General features: G+C 41.1%; 1 protein-coding gene across 7 annotated transcripts in view; it reads left to right on the top strand.

The window, feature by feature from the left end:
• TCF20 (transcription factor 20) overlaps window positions 1-25,521 on the top strand; it is a 128,701-nt gene that overhangs the window by 70,430 nt on the left and 32,750 nt on the right. For all 7 annotated transcript variants that reach the window (XM_071732453.1, XM_071732468.1, XM_071732437.1 and 4 more), the window contains one exon: window positions 13,711-19,353. In XM_071732453.1, the coding sequence (XP_071588554.1) occupies window positions 13,747-19,353 (5,607 nt within the window). In that variant the 5' untranslated portion in view covers window positions 13,711-13,746. The remainder of the gene's footprint in view (window positions 1-13,710; window positions 19,354-25,521) is intronic.

Here is a 25,521-nt window from a genome sequence, read left to right as displayed (position 1 = left end):
TGCCGGAGAACCATTTGGTTCGGGTAGCTTCTTAATTAAAACATTTCTATTTTTTCATACCCTATTCAGTTATATTTTATGCTTATCAAAGGCATTGGACCAATGTTTCTGGAGCCCGAGTTCTTAAAACTATCAAAGCTTTAGCAAAGTTTTTGGCAGTGATAGTTTCTCAGGCTTCAGGCTGTACCTTAGATTGCTGTGTGAGGACTTGTGTTGCTTAATCCTTTGATTGGCCTCTGAAACAGGAAAGATTATGTACAGCAGTTTCTGAAGAGCCAAGTGATGTGCTGATTACTTGGTAGAGACCGAACTGAGACCAACCAGCTTTTCCAATTCAAATAATTAAACTGCAGTTCAGTAGCAAAATTTTTTTCCTGGTGTGAGATATCTCAAAAAAGTTTCCTGGTTTAGCTTTTAGACCTCTAAGATAAAAAATAAAGGTAGTCTTTAAGTATTTTTGACCATGTCACTACCATACATAGTGTTGATATGCTACATAGAAACTTTTTGTAGAATAGTGTTCAGTGGTACTGGTAGAGGATGCAAACACAATGTAAGCAGAGGTTTGTACTTCTCTAAAGTCATGCAGAACAGGCTATTGTATTTCACTTCTGGTAATGGGATTATGAGATTCTGCTTCTGTCAAACCCTTTTCATATTAAAAAATAACCAAGTTCATACCATTGTTCTCCTGCTCTGGGTAACCTCTCTTTATAGTTCTTTACTAGATTTCAGTCTTGACTCAGCCAAAAAAATGAAGATTCTGTATCACAGCTGTGTACAGCTTTGCTGGTGCATGTGTTTCACACTAGTGTCTAGCTGCACCACTCACAACTTCCATTTCTTCTTCTTCTGAGACTTTCCACTGCTGCTTACTACTAAGTTATGTGGGCTCATCAGTAAGTTATACTGGGCTGCATAAAACTTATGACCAGCAGGTCAAGGGAGGTGATCCTGCCCCTTTGCATCCAGTTCTGGAGCCCCCACCATAAGAAGGATATGGAGCTCTTGGAGCAAGTCTAGAGGAGGCCATGATGATGCCCAGAGGGCTTTCTCTCCTCTGAAGACATAGCTGAGAGAGTTGTGGTTGTACAAGCAATAGTACAAAGAGTAATGATTATAAAGTAAAGGAGGGTGGGTTTAGACTAAGTATAAGAAAGAACTTTTTTCTGATGAGGGTGGTGAAACAATTTGCTCAGAGCTGGAAGCCCCATCCCTAGAACTGTACAACTTAGTCTTGAATAGGGCTCTGAGCAACCTGATACAGTTAAAGAGGGATGTCAGATTAGATGACCTTTAAAGGTCCCTTACAACCCAGACTATTAAACTGTTTCGTAAGCTTATGTTTTGCTTTGTTTTGGGATACATAGAAAAGCATATGATTTTCTTTTCTATGCATATACATGGATTTCCTTTCCTTTTAAAAAAGGTGGAGGGAGAGGGGAAAAAAACCCAAGCCTGAAGACTGAGAAGTTGAGGGTGACATGGAATAAAAAGCTAATAATGTGTCGAGTATCTTGTGAGGATATGAATAATTGAGGATGTTCTAGTCTGTTATAAGCTGCCTGTTTGCCTTTGAAATTAAAAAAAAAACATGATAAATAAGTTTTACTTGCTCTTGAACTTGTTTGTGCTGCGTTTGTGAACAACAGCACAAGGAGTCAAACTTCCAGTTTCGACCTGGACACAACAAAGTATTCATGTTGCAGTAAAACTCCTGATTCTTACTGCTTATCTGGTGGTTTCCTAAAGAACAGAGTTAAGAGGTGGTAGAAGAAAGCACTAGAATCCTCTTACTTGCTTGAGCTCATGAGAGTGAATGTGTGTGTGCTTTTCCCAATGTTTTTTCTGTTTCTTCTTTTTACAGCGGTGTTTATAATTGGTGCTAATATTGGAAGAGTGGAAAGTGTTGCCAAGTTCTTTGAGAGTCCCAGTCTGAATCCCTTTAAGATGCAGTCTGTTCTTGATTTGAGAAGCCCTGTATTTCTTGCCTGTGTTGTGGTGCAACAAATACAAAAAAAGCTAGGAAGATTACTTTTTTCCTCCCCTTCTTGTTAAAACATACCAATAACTGCATATGAAATCATTGTGTATTCTGTGCTCTGGAATATGATAATTTATTTGGAGTATTTTACCAGTATGAACTCAGTCATCTAATTGCTAGTAAATTGCAAGTCATAAATGGAACCCTCTGATGAGTTCTGATAAGAGCTCAGTAGTTAGCTGGAAATTGTATGGGGAGCTACTATGCTAGAAGCTTATTGGGATCATTGTTTATATCACTTTTCCTGTAAAAATATGCACTACAAACTCTGTCTTGGTAATTGCTTTTAACCGAGCTAGAGACTAGGTGCTAGCAGAACTGCTTCTATAGATGGCTTGTGGCCATATACAACATCACTAATAACTATGAAAAACATATCTGAAACTTATTAGCAGAACAAAAAATCTGTGCTGTCAGACCTGCCAGAATTCACAAGGAATAAACCATTGTACACCATAATGAAAAGTTGTTAATTGGCTTCCAATTCAATATCTGCACTTTGCTGTTACCTGTGGTCCAGATGCCTGGGTATGCTTGAATTTCCATGAGACTTAATTTGTCCATCCATGTAGAAATTCTGGAACAGTGTATGTTCCAGAACATGGTTATGGGGTTTTTTAATTAACATAAATGGTTATCTGATAAATCTAGTGAATGCTGCATGATCAGCATTGTATTGCAGTCTTTTCCTTTTGTTTCTCATTTTGCATTCAAGGGGAAAAAGAAGAGTGAAGTCAACAGTGTTCTGTCATATGGTGTATATTTTTGTTTGCTGCTCTAAGTTCTCCCTTCTCTCTTAATGCATGTGGAACTGGGGAGATTTCCCAACTCTTCCTCCTCTGGCATATTTGTGCGAAATGTTGTGCTCATCAGACTTTCTGAAATTCTTGAACTTTACCATACCTTGTGCATATTGATACATAAAAGTAGTCTTCTGGATAGGTCTTGAAAAGTATGATAGATCACTTGGCAGTGAATTGAGATGGGCAGAATTGTTACAGAAGGTGGTAGCAGATTGCCTTTGTGGCGCAGGGCAATGCTGAGTGAGCGACAGATTCCCTTTTGTACTGCTGGAGTAAGAGTGGAAGTAGCAGGAGCATAATTGAGAATTGCTCCGAAGTGAAAAGTTTTGCATGAAAAAAAAACCCCAAAATGCCATCCTGATCCCCCTTCTCTCAAAGCCACTGCACTGGAATGGAGAAACAGCCTTTCTTTGCCTTTCTTTCTTTCCCATTTATGGGGAGAGTGCATAAAGAGAACTTCACTACTGCAGAATTGTTTAATTGACTGCTGTGGTTGGGAACTGGCTTTGGTGATGACCCATGGAGGTTCCACTGCAGTGTAGTGTTCTCTGTCTCTGCACTGGGCTTGAGTCAGAATCATGTTTATGCAGTTTGGGGGGCAGGGTGGTGATTATTGCATTATGTTCTTTTTTTCCTCCCTTTTGCTCTGGGGTACTTTTCTGCATTTGGTATCTCAATGCCTTTTCTGCATTTGGTAGATTCTCATATTCCAATTACCAGAGTCAAAACGATTTTCTTTCTTGAGAATTGTTCAGTTGAATGCATGAGTTTTTCTTGAACGATGGTAGTATCCTGCAATTAGGATATACAAATTTGACTTCTTGTGCATTTGTTTTTTTTGTTTTCTTGCTGGGTGTTTTTTGTTTGGTTGTTTTTTTACCTTGCAGAAATAAAATTTGCTATAAGACTGAAAGGTGTAATTTGTGGAAAACCTAAGTGGTGTGTATTTCCAGTAGAGCTTGTGAAGAGCTTATTGGTCATGCCCACTGCTTCAAGTGACAAGGGGAGGAGAAGTTAACTGTATGCACGGTCTGCAGCCTAATCAATATATTGTTTATATTATTTGTCTTAATTTAGCCTCCTCTTGAGGGGAGGCAGGATGGAGAAAGAAACAGGGAGTCTTTTTGTGTTCTTTTTTTCTTTTCTCCCCAGTGTACAGGATGAATGACTGCAGGAACTCAAGTTTAGCAGAATGATGGGATTGGTTCTCAGAGAAGTGGCACCTGTCTTACTTTTAAATCTTAACTCTGGATGTTTCCAAAAATTATGCTCAGATTGCAGTGTCTTTGTTATCCTCCAGTAATCTGTGTTTGTATAATTTATTTTTGGTGTTGAATTAATCTCTTCTCTTTGCTTTCAACTGCTGACTTTCATCAGGATAAATGCTATAGGATATGAGATGGAATACATGCTTTGTCCATCAACTTTCCAAACGGTGTCTCCATCAGCAGCCTCAAACACTGCCTGACACTCTCACTGTGGTGATACTACAAGCTCTTGAAGCAGGAGAAAGTTTTAGACCCCACTTGTGGGAAATCTGCAGTTGTAGCTTGTTCACTTCTGTGAACTGCTTATTGTGATTAATTTTTTGACTGTGGTGTAGTGTGGCCTGAGTACTGTTGTCATTGTTTTGCCTTTGGCTGGGGCAGCAGAACTGGACTGGAGTTGTCTGCAATTTAAATCAACAGGGTACAGTATCCTATTTGTTGGTTACAGTAGTCTGAGTTTATGCTGTATAACTTCAGACATTAACTGAGGTGTATTAGAAGTTTAGTCACCTTATATGTGCGGAGTTGGACGTGGAAAGAGACCTTCTGGAAGGCTTCCATAGGCTCAATGAGGGAGCTGGTGAGATTCAACTAATTTAAATGCTTTAGGCCAAGGCTTTGTGATACAGGAATTTTTAAAAAATGATTAATTTAAGGAGTTTCTGGCTGTTTGCTCCAACACTGCAGTATGCTGGCTCCTCTCTGTCATCTGTCTGTTGGTTATGCCAGTGTAACTACAGTGGGGATGCATAATGAGACAGCTCAAGAAACTGGTCCAGTCTGAAAAATCCAAGGACACCCTGTGATGTTGGTGTGGAAATGAGAGTTTCGGGGATAGGAATGTAAGAAGGGGGAGGAGCTCCTTAAAACAGTGCTGCCACTGAGTAAATATTTTTGTACAATCACTTCAGTAAAAAATAACTTCGTACATTTATCTGAACTATTTCTCTTGTCTCCCTGTAACTGTGGCTGTAGTCGTAGTTGTCTTCCTTTTTCTCTCGGGAGACTCCACTTGAATTGTGGGAATGGGTCTGCTTCAACTTCTCGTTTCAGCATGAGGCAGCTGCTGTGGAATCCAGAGGGTGGAGGAATGAGGTTTAGAGGATATAAGTTTTAGGAGACGAGGAGACATATCAAAGAAAGAAAATGGTTGGTTTTTTAATATGAAAATCTTAAAAATTTCTTGGAAATTTTTTGAGCAAATTTCAACCACTTTTTTTTTTATGTTAGAGGAAAAAACCTTGCTTTCCCCTAACATTTTCTCATTAATCATCATATGGCCTTGGCTGTATTTTTTTGCAAGTATTCCATAACAGGAGTATTTGTGGTCCTTCTGCACATAGATTACTCTTAAATCTGTGTTACTTTAGGGAGACAGAGTTCTAAATTGATAGCAAGAATGATAACCTTGGCTAGTGAAAATAGAAAGTGGTATAGTGCATAGCTAAATTTCTTGTATTATCTAAAGGAACAAAAATCATATGAAGTTTGGAGGACACAAATCTGAGTACATCTTTTCTACAATTGGATGGTAACTTTAATTTGTTAAAGTAGATCAGGCTTATATTTCTGCCTGATTTTAATGTTAATGCATAAGATGTAACTAGGTGGTTTTATCCTCAACAATGGTTTTACCCTCACCATTGGATTTAAAGTTTGTATACAATGCATAACCTGTATTGTATTAATACTTTCATGTCACTGATACTTTGTGTTTAATTTACTTCATTTGCCTTGAGGAGGTCCCGGGAGTCTTAGTTAACAGGCTCATTGCGCCAGGCATTGTGAAACAGAATAAAAAGACTTAATGGTGTAGACTACACTGAATAGAAAAGAAAGATGTGTCTTACAGGTAATATTAAATATGACCTAGGTATTCATACTAGCAACTTGTCATAATTTGAAGAGATAATGCAGTTTAAGACTTTTAAAGCAGGGGCTACTACTTCATGTGAAAAAATAAAAACTAAAAACCATGTGTTGAGACTATTTTTTTCCACTGTTGCATAGTTCTCGGTGTTTGTGGTATCAAATTAGTTTCTGCATTGAAGGTGGGAGCTTGGGAAGATAAAAACCTTGCAACCCTTTTCTGCTTTCCTCTTGCAATTAATAACTGACTACTTCTTTCCACAATCTTCAGTTTTGTAACTGAAAGGTGAAGGTTTGGTGAGAGTTGTGATGCCTTTCCTGAACCTGCTGCCTCACATGCAAGAGATGAGAAGCAGATCATAAGTTGTCTTTGAAATGGTTGTTCAGCTGTTGCTGTGTTGCCAAATCAGACTCAGTGTTTGAAGGTTTGGAGACACTGAAGATAGGGACACAGATGAACTTGAGATAAGAGGTATATAATGAGCTCCCAGAGTTTTTTGAGAACCAGTGAATGGGGTTAGGACGTGCAGTCAGCTGATCTGCAGCTTGGAGAAAATGGATGAGGAGCCGAGGATTCGGTGTTGTTTTCATTTTGAGGCAGGAAGTGTTGTTTGACTATTGTGTAAAGATGAAGAGCTTTTAAAATATGAACTTGTGATTTCAAGTGCACTTCAGTAGCCATGCCACTTAAGCAGTTCCTGCTGTGTCCGTTTTGCTGGTACAGATGTTTGTGTAACCATACAGTGAATGGATCTGTCAGCTCAGGAATCGCTTTTCTCCTCTGCAGAATTGTTTCTCGACTGTATCAGTTCCCTGATCTGGCTTGCTGCATTAATGGTTGTGTTAGCACCATAGAGGAGGCTGAACCTTTTAAGGTATTGGATAGAGGACTGACCCTATACCTGAAGCAAAAATTGTTTTAATCTTTTATATAAAATGGAATCTGATTGATCTACATAGATTCTTATTAAAGTAGTGGTATCTGTTAAAAAATTAGAAGGGTAACTTTCAGGTGTGTTTTTAAAAGCTATTCAAGTGCATTTGTGCTGTTGGTTGGGGTGGAGAACTAATGGCATAATAAAATCAGATAAAATTCTGCTGAACTTTAATCATTAGTTAGCACCACAACTTGAATATCAGCGTCCAGCAGAATTTTGTTCTTCTCAAGCTTCTTACTTCATGTTTAAGAATACAAGTTTATCAAATACACATCACTTAAAGTGCAGAACTAAACCGAAGATGGTATTTTAGTTCTGTTCACACAGTATGGAAGAATTGCAGACAAAAAATCTGATCGTGTGTTTTTAATTTGCTGTTATCCAAATTATTTTATTTGATTTGATTTTTTTAAGAAAAAAAGTCAAAAAATATTTTGAGCATGGGGGAAGAAACCAGCAGTCAAGTAATAGCCACAGGCAGAATTCTGATTATTTTTTGTTGTTTGTTTCTATGATGCCTTTTGTTATAGCAATTGGGTACTCCAAATATGTCTGTTCACGATTCCCCTGTGAGAAGAGAAGATGCAGTGACTCAGGATTAGTAAAATTTTCTGTGGCCTCTGAGGGAAATATATAAAATAATAAGTGAATGTAGATCTTATCCAGCACAGTAATCACCAGAGCATTCCTCTCAACTGACAAAGCTCACTTTGTTCCTTCTGCAGTGCTCATCTGTTCTTCACCCGTCCTGTGAGAAATATCTCCTTAATTGTTTGGATTTAAGCTCATACGTACTGACTTTCTAAAAAGCTGTACAGACATTTTGATAAAAAAGGGTTAATGTCTCTTTAAGATGACTGGCCAAGGTTTAACACATTTGAGGAATCTTTTGATGAAGTTTATAATTGGGCAGAGCAAAATTCAGGTTTCTTTTGTCAAGATCAGTATTAGCACAGATTTACAAGACATATTGATGCTGCATATTATTAGACACTTAAGCACATGTAACAAGTACGTATGGGTGTTTTACATAAGAGTTGGGGTTTTTAGGCTGTAAAATTGAATTTTCAGAAACAGCATTCTGATTTTTATTTCAATTTTGTTTACTTTCAAGGTACTTTACTTCAGTTTATCTACTTCAAAAGGTTTTAGCATTCTCAGTGAAAATTAATTGTAAACTGTTTAAACTTCGAGTGACATAGTGAGGCTTCTTTGAATGAATTATGAATTATGAGTTTGGTAAGAACCAGATCTGACTGCAGGTTTCTCTTGAAGTTCGCGGCAAATGCGTTGGTATCAGAGTTTCCCATGTCTTAGGTCATTCTGTTTATTTGTGATGTGCAAACGTAACTTTTAATGGAGCAGAATCTGAAACAGCAGGGTAACCACTACTGTTTGAAAGAAGTAAGCAGTGAGTATTGTTGTTTGGACCAGCTGGTGACCTTCTGAAATGCTGGCTGTCTTGTTTACTTCCGTATCACACCTAAGGCAAAAATACCAAAACTGGGTTGCCTTTTTTTTAAAAAAAGACATCAATTGTAGAAGAAATAAGTTAGATCTGTTACTTTGTTAAATGCAGTCCTAGGACTGTTGCTTCAGTTCATCTTAATTGCTGGTTTGCTTTCTCTTAAAAGCTGCAGACAGGGTCATGTTCCTCCAAAGCTGAAAAAAGATTAGTTACCAGCCATTGCTCAGGTGTGCAAGCAGTAACTGTGTATCCAACAAAATGAGGGTTAGCAAATTCACCTGGGGAATGGAAATGATACTCAGTCCCTGGAAACCTTTCCCCCCCCCCCCCCCCCCCCCTTAATATTTTGGGCTTAATTAAGGTCCTGAGGATTGTTTACTTACCAATTATGCCACCGAGTTCATACTCGAGTACTGGCTTGGTGGAGTTTTTTGTGGGTGTGCTCTGCTACTTCAAGAAGATAGAGTGAGGAAGGACTTTTTGCATTTTGTATGGGTCATATCTGGAAATATCTATGGAAATGTATGTATATCTCTGCTACTTGCACAGCATTTAGCAAGTAAGCATTTTAATCAGAAGCCTGGACACTATAAAAAAAAAAACCCAACACACTCATTTATATTTTTTGAATACTGGAAATGCTGTCTTGCTGTTTGTCACCTGCTTGTAAGTACATTTTCAATCCTGCATAAGCATGCTAGGAAGTGAGGGGCCTTTGACAGATCACTGAAAATATATTGCATTTGACTGCTGCCTGAGACTTCTCTGCACAGATGGGTCGCAGTAGTCAACTCAAATCTAAGGAACGTTTAATGAAGCAGAAAGACCTCACTTACATCCTACAGAATTAAGGGATGCTGGTTTGTTTGCTTCTTTATAGGCTTATTGTTAAGAATTAAGCATATCCCCACAGTGTGGGGTTTTGTTTTGGTGTTTTTTGCTTACTTGTTTTGAGCTGTCTGTCAGCACTATTATGCTGACAGCAGTGTTATGTGAGATGAACTGGGCAGCTGTCCTGTATTTGGCCAATCTTTGAAAATTGGCACAGTTAAAGATTTATGAGGATTTTAGAAGCCTGGCACAGCTAGGTCTTTTTGGAGATCATTTCACACAGTAACCTTGGTGTGTGAGTACTGATGAGCGCAGTTAATCAGCAGTGGTTGGGGACAGTCTCATATACACGCAGGAACTGTTGAAAGATGCTTAGATGCTGCTGACTACCCTTTAATAATCTCGCTCACAGTAAGATGACAACGTGGTATCTCCATATTTTACAGAGGAACTGCTACATTAACTAAGTTCCACAAGGCTGTTTCGGATGATTAAACAAGAAACAAAATCAGCACTGTAGATGTGTTTAAAAATAAGTTCACATGGTAGGTTGAAAGACTGCCCGTAATAACTTCAGATGTTTCACAAATCAGTCTGAAATAGGGGCAGGAGGACCTACAGCTTCGCTCTATTCATGACTTATATGCAGTGATTTTGTAAGTGAGGCTGTTTCTTTGTCAGCCACACCAGCCTGTAATGTGCTTCCTTTGTTCCCACCAGGTTGATGGCAAATTTTGATTACTGGGCTATTGAGGAAGAAACAAATGTGTTAGAGCAGAGTGAAACTGCTTAGCCTAGTAAATGTAGTCTGTAATCTGTAGATGGCTATGCTTAGATGGCTCTACTGCTACAGGCTATAAATAGTTGAGAATCAAGAAGCTCTATTGACAGAGCTGGATGCATGTGTAGTGAAAGTGTAGGTGTTACACTGGAGCAGTGAAAGCTTTGCCAGAATCTTACCTTCCCTTTAAACAAATGGGGAAGGCTTTGGATGGTTTTGTTGTGTATGTTGGAAAATGCTGTAAATGTGTGCAAGTTGTGGCTGTTAATGAGCACTTTTTTGGAGGTGGGGTTTTTTCCCCCGTCTGCTGGGGATGGGTTTATGGATGTATACCACCATTATGAAGTTTTACATGATTGTTGTAGTCTAGTCTGCAGCTGGTGTATCATTCTCTAGAGTTCCTGCATGTGGAGGAGTATGTACCAGCTGAAAATGTTTTCTTTAAAGGCTTCCAGTAAAAATTTAATCGAATAAACATATTCGTTCCCATGGATCTAGGTAGACTTTGAAGGCCACATCTGTCTGAATGTATTTTGTTAACCAGGCTTGCCCATGAAATTATTCATGGTGGGTTTGCTGAGAACATAGCACTTAGATCTAGGCGCTTCGCAGTGCTGTTGTTGATAAGAAGGATAATTGCAATAGTAATTATAAATACAGGACTATTACAGAGCATTAATGACAGGAAATGTGCTGCATGGCTTCAAGTTATCAATGATGTAATGGATTGAAGAACCTCTTATCTTTTCTTACTCCTGTTAGTAATGAAATCCTTTGGTTTGGGTTTTGTTTTTTTTTTTTTTGCTGCTCTTCTACTAGTGGTGTTACTGAAGTTAAGCTGCTTCTGAGATATTCAAAGCAAGTGTTGTTCTGTAGGAGATATAAAACCAGAAAGCATTTACTTAAGGCACTGGTGATTAAGTTCTCCTGATGTAAACTATTTATTTGTTATAAATAAATTGAAGGACAAAAACATGTTCTCCCTGTTTTGGGTTAGTGTATGTATTTTCTAGACTAAATAAATTATATTGCATGAGATTATGGAGGGTAGGACTGTGCCTCAGGGTGACCTTTCCTGGATCTCTGTTCCTAAAGGTCTATTTTACAGCATTGTTTGCTGTTTCTGTTCCATTATTTAATTAAAATTACTGCTTTTAAATAGTGAAGAAGTCTTAAGAATGTTTCTTAGTACTGTTAATCTATGGTAGTAGTTTTCAAGCCATTGTTAGTATCATTGTAGAAGAATAAGTATCATCAGTGATTAAAATTTTTGTATGATGTAATGCAAAAGAGACTTCCTGAGACCTTGTTCAGACTATGCAAAGTAAGTTTTATTGAAATAATATTTTAAAATTAGTCTGAAACTCTATAGAGAGACTGAGTGTGTGATGAAGATGGAAATGTTGCTTTCATGAGGATACAGAACATGTGACTGCCCAGGGGTGAATGCAGTTTCCACAGCATGGATATTGCTGATTGCAGAGCCCCAAACTGCTTATCTAGAGAAGCTGCTTTCTAGCATCTGCCAGCTACAGTGGATGTTCTCTTACCTTTAGTGTGATCTTTCTTTCTTCCCCTTATTTTTCACCTTAACAGCAAGGTACACAAAAGAGGAGAAAGCAGCTTATGTTAGGTATCGCAATTTTGAAGGCAGGAGCTTCAAACTGATGAAAGAGCAACGGGAAGAACTCAGAAAAAGGAGGGGGTTTTCCATGAGAACTCCAAACTGGACAGACGAGCATGGTGTGGCATTCATAGAAGTGTTATTCATGAGGCACAGGTAGTCTTCCAAATGCTAAAAAAGTTAAGCAGAACAGACCTCTTTTGTAACACGACACTTAAAATATTAGAGTATAAGATTTAAACAACAGTAAACTAGACTACCTAGGAGGGGAGACAGAATTGGAAGTATTAACAATTTGGAAGCTCCCTTTTCAAGATGGTAAAATGTTTCATTAGTATTCTTGTGGGCATGAAGTTGCATGAACCAGGTTTGCCTTTGAGTTAGCAGAGAGGGATTGTGGAGACATGCATTGTAGTGGGGTGTTTTTGTGTGTATTCCACAGCCTGTTTGTGCAAATAGGTAGCAGAAACCTAAATATAATCAGTGTGCCTCTTTGAAAGACCCTAATTGTGGAGGTGGTGCCTTTTTGTAAGATACATCTTAATGAAAGAAAATTATGGGAGGCAAATAGGAAAAGATCATAATGCAAGACATTACCTGTGTCTCTTCATTTGTATGTATGTTTTCTTAGTACTCCTGTGATCTACTTGAACAGATCTTTTTAAGTGTAAAACTGAACTTTAATTGCAGGTAGATTCAGTTGAATATGGTGAGCACAAAGCATGGCCAAATGAGAAAACATAATGCAGGCAAGTCTTTCAGGCAGTCTCCAATCTGAGGAGTTGAGAGTTCTTTTTCCTGAAAAAGTGTGAGCATTGTCTTAACATTTAAAAGAAGGGGTCTCTCCAGGTAACTTTATTGAGTTTGGTTTTGGAAAGAGAAAATCACTTGTTTATTTAAATTTGAAAAACAAACAATGGGGGAAAAAACAAAAAAAACCAAACAAAAGTAAATAAATAAATAAATCCCCAACCCAATAGAAAGAAAAAACCTCTGTGTATATGCATGTGCTTCTTCATTACCATACTTTCTTAATAAGTGTAATGATGTGTCAGGCTTTTACAGAGGGACTAGCTAGAGTCCCCAGACAGTTCCGAAGCAGTGGTCCTGTTCTGTAGAGTGAGTTATGGGTTCAAACACAGAATAAATTGGAGTATATAGAATACCATTTCATTTCTGAAGTTCATTTACTTAGCAGTTGATTATGTAAATGTAGGTGATCACACATGATATTCCAAAATATATCTACTCTGATTGACAGATGTTTTCAGTTAAGTTTCGTTCAAGCTAAAACAGAAGTCCTAAGGATGAAGTTTTAGACCCTTTTGCTCAAATAGAGTGGTCTTGTTCTGATTTGCCATCTTTTACAACAAAGCAGACTTGGGTGTGTGTGCGTGAAGTACCATGTGTTGTTGTACTGTGTTGGTTTTCATATAAAACTGTCACTGGAGTAGTCAGGAGCAGGGAATGGAGCAGATGCCTTTGAGCGTGCTGGTGCCAGTTCTTTCACATGTTCTCATAGATCCTTCTCATTGGAATAACTTGGTTTGAGCTTCAGTCAATTGTGTCTTGAGTGTTTTCTGATAGAGATCTTTCCCAGAGTGAAATGTGGCCTTTGATATAATTTCTGCAGTAGATCCAAGCATGGTTTGAGTGTGCTGTAATGTTCTCATTGCTGCATCTTTAAATACAGCAGCAAAATAATTGATTACTACCAGAATTGGTCATAGAGAATAGTGGGAGGCTGAGGATCATCTCTTTGCTTCGTGAAATACTATGGGAAGTTTGTTTCTTCAGGGACATGTAAGCAGACACAGTTAATGAATGACTGCAGGGAACAGTATTGCTGAAAGTTCTCACTGGCTTGTGTTTTCGTGGAAGTGAGTGATTCCTCCTGCACCACCTAAAAGGTAGGAAAGTTGCAAGGAGGGAGGATACACATTGAGGTACCAGAAAGCAAGAAACAAATACTAAATCTTAATTGCTATTAAAACCGTGCAATTGAGCAGTGGTATTGGTGTGACTGGGAAATGCAGATGCTATACCTTTTTATTTTGTCTTTTTTTCTTTTTCTCTCCATGCAGGAGGGCTTTTGAGCTGCCGCTCTGCTGCTGAACAGCATGCAGTCCTTTCGGGAGCAAAGTAGTTACCACGGAAACCAGCAGAGCTACCCACAGGAAGTGCACGGTTCATCCCGACTGGAAGAGTTCAGCCCCCGCCAGCAGGCCCAGATGTTCCAGAGCTTTGGAGGAGGTGCTGGCAGTGGACGTCGTGGAGCAACAGGAGCCTCTACAGCAATGCCTGGTGAGAGCTCTGGCCATCAGAGCTACCAAGGTTTCAGAAAAGAAGCAGGAGAGTTTTACTATATGGCTGCCAACAAAGATCCAGTGGCTTCAGGAGGGCAGCAGCCACCTCAGCGCAGGCCTTCTGGACCAGTACAGAGCTATGGGCCCCCTCAAGGGAGTAGCTTTGGGAGTCAGTATGGGAATGAGGGACATGTGGGCCAGTTTCAAACACAGCACTCAACCCTTGGGGGTGTATCCCACTATCAACAGGATTATGCTGGTCCCTTTTCTCCAGGGAGTGCCCAGTATCAGCAGCAGGCTTCTAGCCAGCAGCAGCAGGTGCAGCAGCTGAGACAGCAGATTTATCAGTCTCATCAGCCTTTACCCCAGGCTTCCAGCCAGTCTGCTTCTAGCAGCTCACACTTGCAGCCAATGCAGCGACCATCCACCCTGCCTTCCTCTGCTTCTGGGTACCAGTTACGAGTGGGTCAGTTCAGCCAACACTATCAGCCACCTTCGTCCTCCTCTTCCTCTTCCTTCCCTTCCCCACAGCGTTTTGGCCAGTCAGGACAGAATTATGATGGGAGCTATAGTGTGAATTCTGGGTCGCAGTATGAAGGTCACGCTGTGGGTTCCAGTTCACAGGCTTATGGGACCCAGTCAAACTACAGCTTTCAAACTCAACCGATGAAAAGCTTTGAGCAGTCTAAGCTGCCCCAAAGTGGGCAGCAGGGGCAGCAGCAACAGCACCCACCCCAGCACGTAATGCAGTATTCAAATGCTGCCACCAAGCTCTCTCTTCAAAGTCAAGTGGGACAGTACAGCCAGACAGAAGTTCCTGTAAGGTCACCGATGCAGTTCCACCAAAACTTCAGTCCAATCTCTAATCCATCTCCTGCTGCATCTGTGGTTCAGTCTCCAAGCTGCAGCTCTACCCCTTCTCCACTCATGCCAGGTGGAGAAAACCTCCAGTGTGGGCAAGGCAACATGTCCATGGGTTCTAGAAACAGAATCCTGCAGATGATGCCTCAGCTTAGTCCTACACCATCTATGATGCCAAGCCCGAATGCTCATGCAGGAGGATTCAAGGGGTTTGGGCTGGAAGGACTGCAGGAAAAAAGGCTCACAGATCCAGGGCTGAGCAGCCTTAGTGCTCTGAGTTCTCAAGTGGCAAATCTGCCCAACACAGTCCAGCACATGTTGCTCTCGGATGCCTTGGCACCTCAGAAAAAAAGCTCTAAAAGGTCATCCTCTTCAAAGAAAGCTGACAGCTGCACCAACTCAGAAGGCTCCTCCCAGGCAGAGGAGCAACTCAAGTCTCCCCTGGCAGAGTCCCTCGATGGTGGCTGTTCCAGTAGTTCAGAGGATCATGGGGAAAGGGTGAGGCAGTTGAGTGGCCAGAGTACCAGCTCAGACACCACTTACAAAGGAGGTAACTTAGAGAGATCCAACTCCTCACCAGCACAAGGCTCCCAGAGTGAGCCACCAAAACTCAGCAGCAGCAGCCCTGCAGCTAGGGAAGATGCAGCATCCCCTGATGGGAAAGAAGCTGTGGTGGCTGTGGAAAATGCCCCAAAAGTGAATGAAAAGGCAGTTGGGGTGATTGTCTCCCGGGAAGCCATGACAGGAAGAGTAGAAAAGTCAGGTGGACAAGACAAACCTACACAAGATGATGCTTCCACAGCCAGTCAGGCACCAGCTAGTGCTAGCGGAGTGAAAGAAGCAGGGCATGCAGGTACACAGTCAGAAAATCAAGGAGGAAGCAAAGGGAGCAAAAGTGGAGATAACACTAACCATAACGGAGAAGGGAACAGCCAGCCTGGTCATGCAGTTGGTGGGCCAAATTTTCCTGCAAGAACAGAACCTTCCAAATCTCCTGGCAGCTTGAGGTACAGTTACAAGGATAATATAGCATCTGGTATACAGAGAAATATTGGTGGTTTTCCACAGTACCCTTCTGGTCAAGAGAAAGGAGATTTTCCAGGGCACAGTGAGCGCAAAGGCCGGAATGAGAAATTTCCTAGCCTCCTACAGGAGGTCTTACAGGGGTATCACCATCATCCAGACAGAAGGTATTCTAGGAATGCACAGGAACATTCTGGGATGGCTGGGAGTTTGGAAGGAGCCATGAGGCCCAATATCTTAATTAGTCAAACCAATGAGTTGACCAGTAGAGGTCTCTTGAATAAAAGCATGGGGTCTCTCCTGGAGGGCCCTCATTGGGGCCCCTGGGATAGGAAGTCTAGCGGCTCTGGTTCTGACATGAAGCAGATAAACCTAGCTGATTACCCTATTGCTAGAAAGTTTGATGTGGAGTCTCAGTCTTCTGCCCATGAAGGGGGAGCACTCTCAGAAAGGAGATCAGTGATCTGTGACATATCTCCATTAAGGCAACTTGTCAGAGATCCTGGCCCTCACCCAATGGGACACATGGGTCCCGAGGCCAGAAGTGGAAGGAGTGAACGTCTTGCCCCTGGCTTGAGCCAGTCAGTAATACTCCCTGGTGGTTTAGTATCCATGGAAACAAAGATGAAAGCTCACAGTGGGCAAATAAAAGAAGAAGATTTTGAACAGTCAAAGAGCTCAGCTAGTCTCAACAATAAAAAATCAGGAGACCATTGTCATCCTGCTGGCATCAAGCATGAATCTTTCCGAGGCAACGCTAGCCCTGGAGCTGCACTCTCCGATGCTGCTTCAGACTACATTCCCCAGCAGGACAGCAGATCAACACAGATGAGACGAGGACCTGGCAGAACTGGAAGCAGCAGGGGCAAATCACCTTCTCAATTTCAGGATCTTGCTGATAAGCTGAAAATGTCACCAGGCAGAAGCAGAGGCCCAGGGACAGATTTGCATCACATGAACCCACACATGACGCTGTCTGAAAGAGTTAATAGGGGTTCCTTGCATTCTGCTTATCCTCAGAATTCAGAAGGCCCATCTTTGGCTTCAGCATATCACACAAATGCTAGACCTCATGCTTTTGGTGACCCTAACCAGAGTTTAAATTCCCAGTATCATTACAAGAGACAGTTATACCAGCAACAGCAAGAAGAATACAAAGATTGGGCAAGCAGCACTGCTCAGGGGGTGATTGCTGCAGCTCAGCACAGGCAGGAAGGAGCAAGGAAGAGCCCAAGACAACAGCAGTTTCTGGAAAGAGTAAGGAGTCCCTTAAAAAATGACAAGGATGGAATGATGTACCTTCAAGGTAGCTCCTACCACGATACTGGAAGCCAGGAAGCTGGGCGCTGTGTAATGGGAAGTGATGGTACTCAGAGCAAATGCACCGAACTGAAACATGGCAACCAAAAGCTGCAGCATCATGAATCTGGTTGGGATCTCTCTCGGCAAACTTCTCCTGCCAAAAGCAGTGGCCCGCTTGGAGCAGCCAACCAAAAAAGATTTTGCCCTCAAGACAGCGATGGGCATCGACGAGACGATTCTACAGATTTGCCCAAGCCTAGTAATGCCATGCTTAGACTCCCTGGCCAGGAAGACCAGTCTCCTCAAAATCCACTAATTATGAGGAGGAGAGTCCGTTCTTTTATCTCTCCAATCCCTACCAAAAGACAGCCACAGGATATGAAGAACAGTGGCGGTGAAGATAAAGGGCGACTGATGACTTCAGCAAAAGAAGGACCTGATAAAACATACAACTCCTATGCCCATTCATCTCAAAGCCAAGATGTTGGCAAGTCAGTTGGAAAGGGAGATTCCTTCAAGGACCTGCCAAGTCCTGAAAATAGGAATTGCCCTGCTGTTTCCCTCACAAGCCCGGCTAAGACCAAAATATTGCCCCCAAGAAAGGGGCGAGGATTAAAACTGGAAGCTATTGTTCAAAAAATTACATCTCCTAATATTAGGAGAAGTGTTTCTACCAACAGTGCTGAAAGTGGTGCAGATACTGTTACTCTTGATGACATCTTATCCCTTAAGAGTGGACCTGAAGGAGGAAATGTGGCTGGACATGGAGCAGAGGCTGAGAAAAGGAAAGGAGAGATGTCAGATCAAGTGGGGCCAGCAAATCAGGATACAACTGGTGAAATAACTCTTCCAAGATCTTCAGAAGAGTGGCAAAGCAGTGAGGATGATAAAACCAAGAAAGAGGTCCCTGAAATTGCCAGTGTTGGTAAAGAAGGAGCAGTATCCAATGCACCACCACCACCTTCTCAGAAGTCAGGTGGTCAGGGGAGGTCTGATGGACCCGTAAGCGGAGCTGGAACTCTGACCTTTTCCGACTCGAAAACAGTTTCCCCTTCCAGTGCGTTTACTTCTGAACCAAATCTGAAGTCTGAGGAAAAAGATGGAGATGTAACAAACATTTCACCCAAGCCAGATGGTTTCCCTCCAAAGGGATATTTTCCTTCTGGAAAGAAAAAGGGGAGGCCAATTGGGAGTGTGAACAAGCAGAAGAAGCAACAGCAACAACAGCAGCAGCAGCAGCAACTCCCACCTCCCCCACCTCCCCCACCAGTACCCTCCCAGTCTTCAGAAGGGGTGGGTGGTGGTGAGCCAAAACCGAAGAGGCAGAGGAGGGAAAGGCGAAAACCTGCAGCGCAGCCACGGAAGCGGAAGCCAAGACGGGCTGCTCCGATTGTGGAGCCTCAAGAACCAGAGATCAAGCTGAAATACGCTACTCAGTCTGTAGATAAAACTGACTCCAAGAATAAGTCCTTTTTCCCTTACATTCACGTGGTAAACAAGTGTGAATTAGGCGCTGTGTGCACAATCATTAATGCGGAGGAAGAGGAGCAGAACAAGTTGGTGAGGGGTCGGAAAGGACAGAGGTCGTCAACACCCCCTCCTGGCAATGTGGAGAGCAAAGTGCTGCCCACCTCAACTTTCATGCTGCAGGGCCCTGTAGTAACAGAGTCTTCTGTTTTAGGGCATCTGGTTTGCTGCCTGTGTGGCAAATGGGCCAGCTATCGTAACATGGGTGACCTCTTTGGTCCTTTCTACCCCCAGGATTATGCAGCCACCTTGCCTAAGAACCCACCTCCAAAGAGAGCCACAGAAATGCAGAGCAAAGTCAAGGTACGGCACAAAAGTGCTTCTAATGGTTCCAAGACAGATACAGAAGAGGAGGAGGAACAGCAACAACAGAAGGAACAAAGAAGCCTCGCTGCTCATCCCCGCTTTAAGAGGCGGCACCGCTCTGAGGACTGTAGTGGGGCCTCTCGGTCACTTTCAAGGGGAGCTTCTTGTAAAAAAGCAACCGCTGACAGTGGCAGTGGTGGTGAAAAGACTCCTTTGGACTCAAAACCCTCTATACCCACTTCAGAAGGTGGCACTGAGCTGGAGTTACAAATTCCTGAACTACCTCTTGACAGCAATGAATTTTGGGTCCATGAGGGTTGTATTCTCTGGGCCAATGGGATCTACCTGGTCTGTGGCAGGCTCTATGGGCTGCAGGAAGCTGTGGAGATTGCAAGAGAGATGGTAAGTACCTAACCCTGCTATACTAAATTACTTGTTTTCATTTGTTATGTGTATACCATTTGGAATACCATTTTTCCTTATTCTTGTCTCATGTCTTAAGCGGTCATCTTTCATCTTAAATAGATCTGTAAGGATGTCCTTTTGATGGCCTCATTTAGATCACTACCACACCTGATCAGACAGATCTTTCAGGTATCAAAATGCTGGGTGCTCATTGCCTACTAAAAGTGCTGCAGGTCCGAAGGCTTTCTCATGGCAAAGTTCTTTCTTCTCATTATGCTGACCTATTAGATATTCAGTAATCTCTAGGGCTTTTCTTGGAGTCCTACAGTGAAAGGACAAATGTCAGCAGACATGAAGTGCAACAAAGAAAATTCCAGTTATGTATTGGGCAAAGTAATTCCTAGTGAGGATGGATTGAAGGAGGAGAACAGAGAACCTGTTGAGACTCTCTCCTTGGGAAAAGCACAAATGTGACTGGGCAATGCCCTAAGCAACTCGCTTTACCTCTGAAGTTGGATCTAGCGTTGAAGCTGGCTCTGCTTCCAGCAGGAGTCCCTTTCAACCTAAGGTATTCTGTTACTAACACTATTACACAACTGCAGGAGAATTAGTAGTCTTTACAGAATAAGGTGGATAGAGTAGAATCTCATGGAAGTCCATTAGATGTAAGTATAATGTGAATGGGTTTCATATCCACAAATCCTACTGGTAATTGATTTTTTCCTAAATGTGAAAATACAATGAGTGAGAATAAATATGTAAAATTAAAGCAGGGACAAAGGGAGAACTTTATTGTCAGCCCTCTGGTTGTGGATGGAGACACTGGTTACTGGTTTTCTGAGGCCTAAACTGACACTTCCAAAGAACAGTCATATGGCTTTCTTTATCATCATCAGTATGCTACATTCCTTTATTTATGGTTACCTTTTGGTTATACTTTCTGTCTGGGGACAGACCAGGGAAAAGGCATTAGAATTTTTTTCTGTTGCCTTCAGATTCATTCTTCTCTCAACAGTTTTGGAATCCAGTCTTTATCTTATCTTGACTCTGAATTTGTTACATAGAGCATGCTCCTTTCCTCTCCAGGAGTTTTTTTTCTTCAGGTTTGAATCCTAGCTTCTTCAGCATTTTCACTCACTGTTCTTTGGCAGTAATTACATGCTTCTCTGTCCTAACTTGATTTGGCCTGCATTCTTGTTCCGAGCCTCTCATTAAACAAAGTCAGTTAATTTGGTTTCCATTGGGCTCTACCTGCATACTTGTTCTGATGTGACTGCTGAATTCCTTCTCTGTTAATTGCAAGGTTTCTTTTGGGATCTCCACCACTGTTCAGATTCTACCCACAACATGGTCATGCTTTCACATGGCTTGTAGTTCACCTGTCTTCTGAATTTGGATTACTCCAGTCTGATTTTTCCTTTTTTCCTGGGTTCAGGGTGTGTCTTTCATTCATGATCCTTGTTCTCCCAATAGCAAATGTATTCTCTGCAAGTTTTTGAACCACTTGAGTTGTCCTCCCGCAGTCCTTTTTGTGTTCTTGTACCTGCAAAGGGGGTATGCCCAGCAGAAACCTGCTGCACTGGCAGGCTCTGGTCAAACTCAACAAATAGCTGCCCATTATCTACAACTTTTTATATGGGTTTTGCATGTTGTTTGACATCTAGTTCTTTCTCTGCATGGGATCTTAATGACTTCCAGACTGAATACACTTTGGCTGCCTTTCATCACTTTCTTCCAACCATTATGATCATCTCCTTGTCTCAAGTAGAATGCTTTCTTTTCCTCCTCTTCTTACCCTTTCATCTGCCCAGATGGCGCCACGTAAGAGCAAGAACATTTCCGTATCTGCCTTGAACCCTGTGTCCTCTGTCTCTCTTTTCTTTAATCAGTTGCTCAACTCCTAACATTTCTTTTCCCTCATAGTACTTGTAGATGTGTTTCCCATTTTTTAAAAATGTGTACAAAACTCCTATGGCCCCTCTTGCCTGTGCAACTACCTCTTAATTTCCTTTCACTTTTTGTCATCTCAGAATTCTTTGAGTGCATTGTCTGGGGCTTTTACCATGGCACGGATTGTCCTTTACTACAACTCAGTGTACATTTACAGTGATGTCTTCCTAGCTAAGGTTCAAATTCAGTACTTCATTTTCCTTTCCCTGACAGCTATCAGCTGTGCTGCTCTGAAAGTGTTGTTCCACTGTTGTTTCCCATCTGTGTCCTCCTTTGATTACCTTCTTTCTATTTTTTGCAGAGGCTATTGTTGATTACTCCTAGCTTTTTATGTGGGATTCACTGAAGCTCTGCTTGTGCTTTTCTTCTCTTTATCCTGCAATACTGGAATTTGGGTAGCTTTTAGTAACCTTGTCACTTTTTTCCAGTCTTGTAGAGCTTCCTTTTTGCTCCAGGTTTGTCTTCTTCTACCACAATCTTAAAAAAATTGTTCTCAAATTCATGGTGAGTTCTCAGACTCTCACTTGAAAATACAGATTAAGAATGCTACAGATGAAAAGCTATTGTTGGCCATTTTGTTCTGATTTTCTTGTCACTCAGATTCATAATCTCCCTATTTGATTTTCAAATTATTCCTTCCTAATCTTTCCTATTTAAGGCTGCAAGAAATAATGCTTATTTTCAGCGTATCAGAAGCAGTACATAGCCTTGTTCACTCTTCTCTCTGTGTCTATTTTTAATCTAGTTATAAGACTCCTAAGTTCTAGAAGCAGGGACCATCCTCTTGTGTGCTTTGTTTTATTGTGTCTTATACAAGCACAGTTACAGGTGTCCTGGCTGAATGCATTATGTCCATAGGAGTAAGCTATCTGTCTCTTTCACCATCACAAATAAGAGAACATGTTTCCTCCAAGCATTATTTTTTCCTTAACCTTTCTATCCTATTGTAGCAAACTGTAGTGCTGTATTCTTCTCTGGAAGCAATATATCCTTCCCCCATTCAGTTAGGAGAAGGTTACATGCAGCACAGAGGTGGCAGTCAGGGTGTTCAGAGGTGTGCCTGCCAGAAGCCATCCCCAGGCAGTGAAAAGCTCTGTTGAACTAGACTCTTCTGCCCTGCTGCCTGAGGATAGCCTTCTGGCTCAGACAGCTGATTTCCTATGCTTGTTGCATATGCTCTTTCTTAACTTGTTCCTCACTTTGCAACTGCTTTTTCTTTTTGTGCCTTCTGACATGCACTTCATCAGTGTTAATGTCTTGGAAAAGTAGATGTGCAAGCCTTGTAGCTGCTTGCTAGCAGGAGAGAGTAGACAGATGTATGCACAAGCATACTGGAATCTAGGTCTTAAATTTGGTTGAGGGTAAGGAAAGACATTAGTTTATGGCATATGGAAGGGTCATGAGCTTGGAAGTGAATAATTCATGTATGTAACACATTCTGTGCAACTGAAATACTGCCATAATTCAAAAGCTATGTAAACTGTTTGTAATACCCACAAAGAGCAAATGCACACCAAATTGAAACTGAATCCGTACCATTGAGTTGAAATATTTTCTTTAGAAGTCTGGTTGTTGTTGCTTACACAGCATCCTAGTATGGAAATAAGAAACTTCTTGTCAGAGGCCATAAGCCACTGAACCACATGTAGAGATAGTGGCGTAAGTAACCTGCCCTGCATTTCTTGTTACACAAACTCAGCTGATTGGGGTGGGGTTTTTTTGTTTTGTTTTGGGTTTTTGGGGGTCTTTTGACATGGAAGATTATTATAGATTTTTACCACTTGTTTTTTGCAAGCCTTCCAGAATCAGGAAGGAATTCAGAGCGTTTTTCTTGCTATGTTAAATTATATGTTCTATATATGAATAAAAGTCTGTCTTACTGCAGCTTATGAGAGCAGCCCGATAGTCAGTCTCAAGAAAGGCTCAGAACTTATGTGAGGTTGCTTAGAGGTTGACTTGTACCAGATGCATGCTGTAGAAGAACTTGAGATGGGAAGGTACTATGTTAAAAAGATTTATCAAATTCTAAAGTTACTCTTCTGAAGTTTGAGCTTTTCTTAAAGTCTGATTTCACCCTAGTTTGAAAATTGTGTGAATGAATTACTTTCTAAGTAGCAATACCAGTGGTTTCCAAAGTGCTAGACTTAACCTTTCTCAAAGGCAAAAAGATGTTCCTCTTGCTCTAGAGGAGTTCATGATTCTGAGAATGTGGATAGCTGATCAGGTGATCTGGGCTGCTTCAGATATAGAACAGCTTAATTCTTATTGTTATTTTGAGGTTCAAAGTAGATACCCAGGCAGATGGGCCTGTCCGCCAAGTAGTCTTCTTAACCTGCTTGTTAAACCATAGTGCAGTTGGATACTTTTGGTTCCAAGCCTAATAAATTCTTGAACTGAAAAAATGCCATCTCCCTAGTGTTCGATGACCTTGTCACCTAAGGAATGCTTTTTTTGAAATACTGAAGATGGCAGGTTTTGGTCTAGGTAAAGCAGATAATAAGTGATTTGGCTGAAGATCTTTGCTTTATGATACTAGGAACCTTGCAGTAGGTATTCCTGCAGCAAGTTTGTAAATATATCCATATTCTTCCTCTAGAAGTTTGAGTTTCTCTTCTTACAGTTATGTCAACCATTTATTTGCATTTATAGATTTTCTAAATGAACAGTTGCATGCAGCTTGAAATAAATACCTTTAAAGAAAGAGTTTCCTGTGTTGTTTAGTTAGCTTCTCATTGTTTAGCTACTCATGACAAACTCATTTTCAAGCAAGATGAAACCTTGATTACTTTTGAAACTGGCAAAATTATGAAGTCACTTGTAGTTGTCAGCATATTTAATGTTCAAAATAATTAGTGATTTTTACTCTCAGTATTAAATTCAAGGAGCAGTAAGTGAAAAGAACAACAGTGCTGAGGACATGCGTTGTGTTGAGTTCAGAATCCAGTAAGATAGTTTTGTAAAAAGCTGTTCACTTGGAGGTGGAATGCTGTTTCTTGGATTTTTTTTTTTAAATAGTTTTGGTTGGTTTTTTGCTTTGTTTTGTTTTGTTTTTCCAAGGCAGAGGCTCTGGTCTAGCCACAGATCTTTTACTCCCCCCTCCTTGTCAGAATTAACCTTGCTGAAGGTAAACCTAGCTCTTGTTTCTGCTGACAGTGCTCTGTGAAAGGAAAACTTGTTTATTCCACTTTTAAAGATAACTTTCTAAAGGCCTAAAGAATTTAGTGCTTTTTTCATCAATCTCTGCTTTGCTTCCAGTTTGAGAAGTTTTTCCATTCTTATGCATGGAATGAAGTCCTTGGAACCTTTGCTTTTTATTGAAAGGGTTGACTTGTGTTTCAATCAGGAGAGCCTCAGTGTAAAAAGCAGTGAAGGGTTAAATCTGCCCATCATCTGCAGTATAATGGAAGGAGGTTCTGGGCTTTCTCTCACCAGTCTGGAATTTTGCCTGCCTGATTTTTCAAAGCCTGCTGCTTACCTGAAGAGGAGAAATCTGCCTGCTTTAGGACTGTTAACAAGCCTGTTCAAAAGGTCACACTGACTTTGGAGAAACTTCTTTAAAACTTCACGTGGGTTCACAGAAGTTCAGGACCTAAATGTGTCTGTCTGTCTTTGCAAACTGATCCTTAGATATTTGAATTTTTCATTATTGTTGGGCAGTGGCAACCTTCTGGTTCATATTGAGTGTGCCTTTGTTAATTTGTAGGGCAAGGCTGGAGGTAGGTTTATGTATGCTACCTGGAGTTAATGGAGGGCAACTTGTCCACTTAAGACTCCCTGTTAGTTATCTCCCAGAGTATCTTCCCTGTGGAAATATTTACAATAGATAGGCAAGTCTTATTTCCTCTATTATATTTTGTTTACTTTGTTGCTTTCATAGAGCCATTTTTCTTTTTTACCTCTACCATTCTGGACCCTATCTGTGAATTGGGTGAAGAAAGATGCCTAGAGGGATCACAAGGAGTTAAGGTATTTACATTCTCAGATTTGAGCAATCAAAGCCTAAGGAAGAATACTCCTATGTACTCAAAGTCTCAAAGTAATTGCTCTTAAAAGGTTCCTGACTGTGCGGTTGATCAGATGCCTAAGCTAGGGAATCTGTATGAACTGAGAAAATTACAGAAGGTTAGCTTCTGGCAAAACAAAACAGTTTCTAGACCCAGAAACCTGAGTAGTGTAGCACCTTGATTCTGAAGGTGTCAGTTCTGAATGCCTCAT

This window comes from Heliangelus exortis, chromosome 1, assembly GCF_036169615.1.
Source record: "Heliangelus exortis chromosome 1, bHelExo1.hap1, whole genome shotgun sequence".
NCBI classification, from domain to species: domain Eukaryota; kingdom Metazoa; phylum Chordata; class Aves; order Apodiformes; family Trochilidae; genus Heliangelus; species Heliangelus exortis.
The sequence above is the reverse complement of the archived record's forward strand: the minus strand, read 5'-3'. Positions and strand labels throughout refer to the sequence as shown.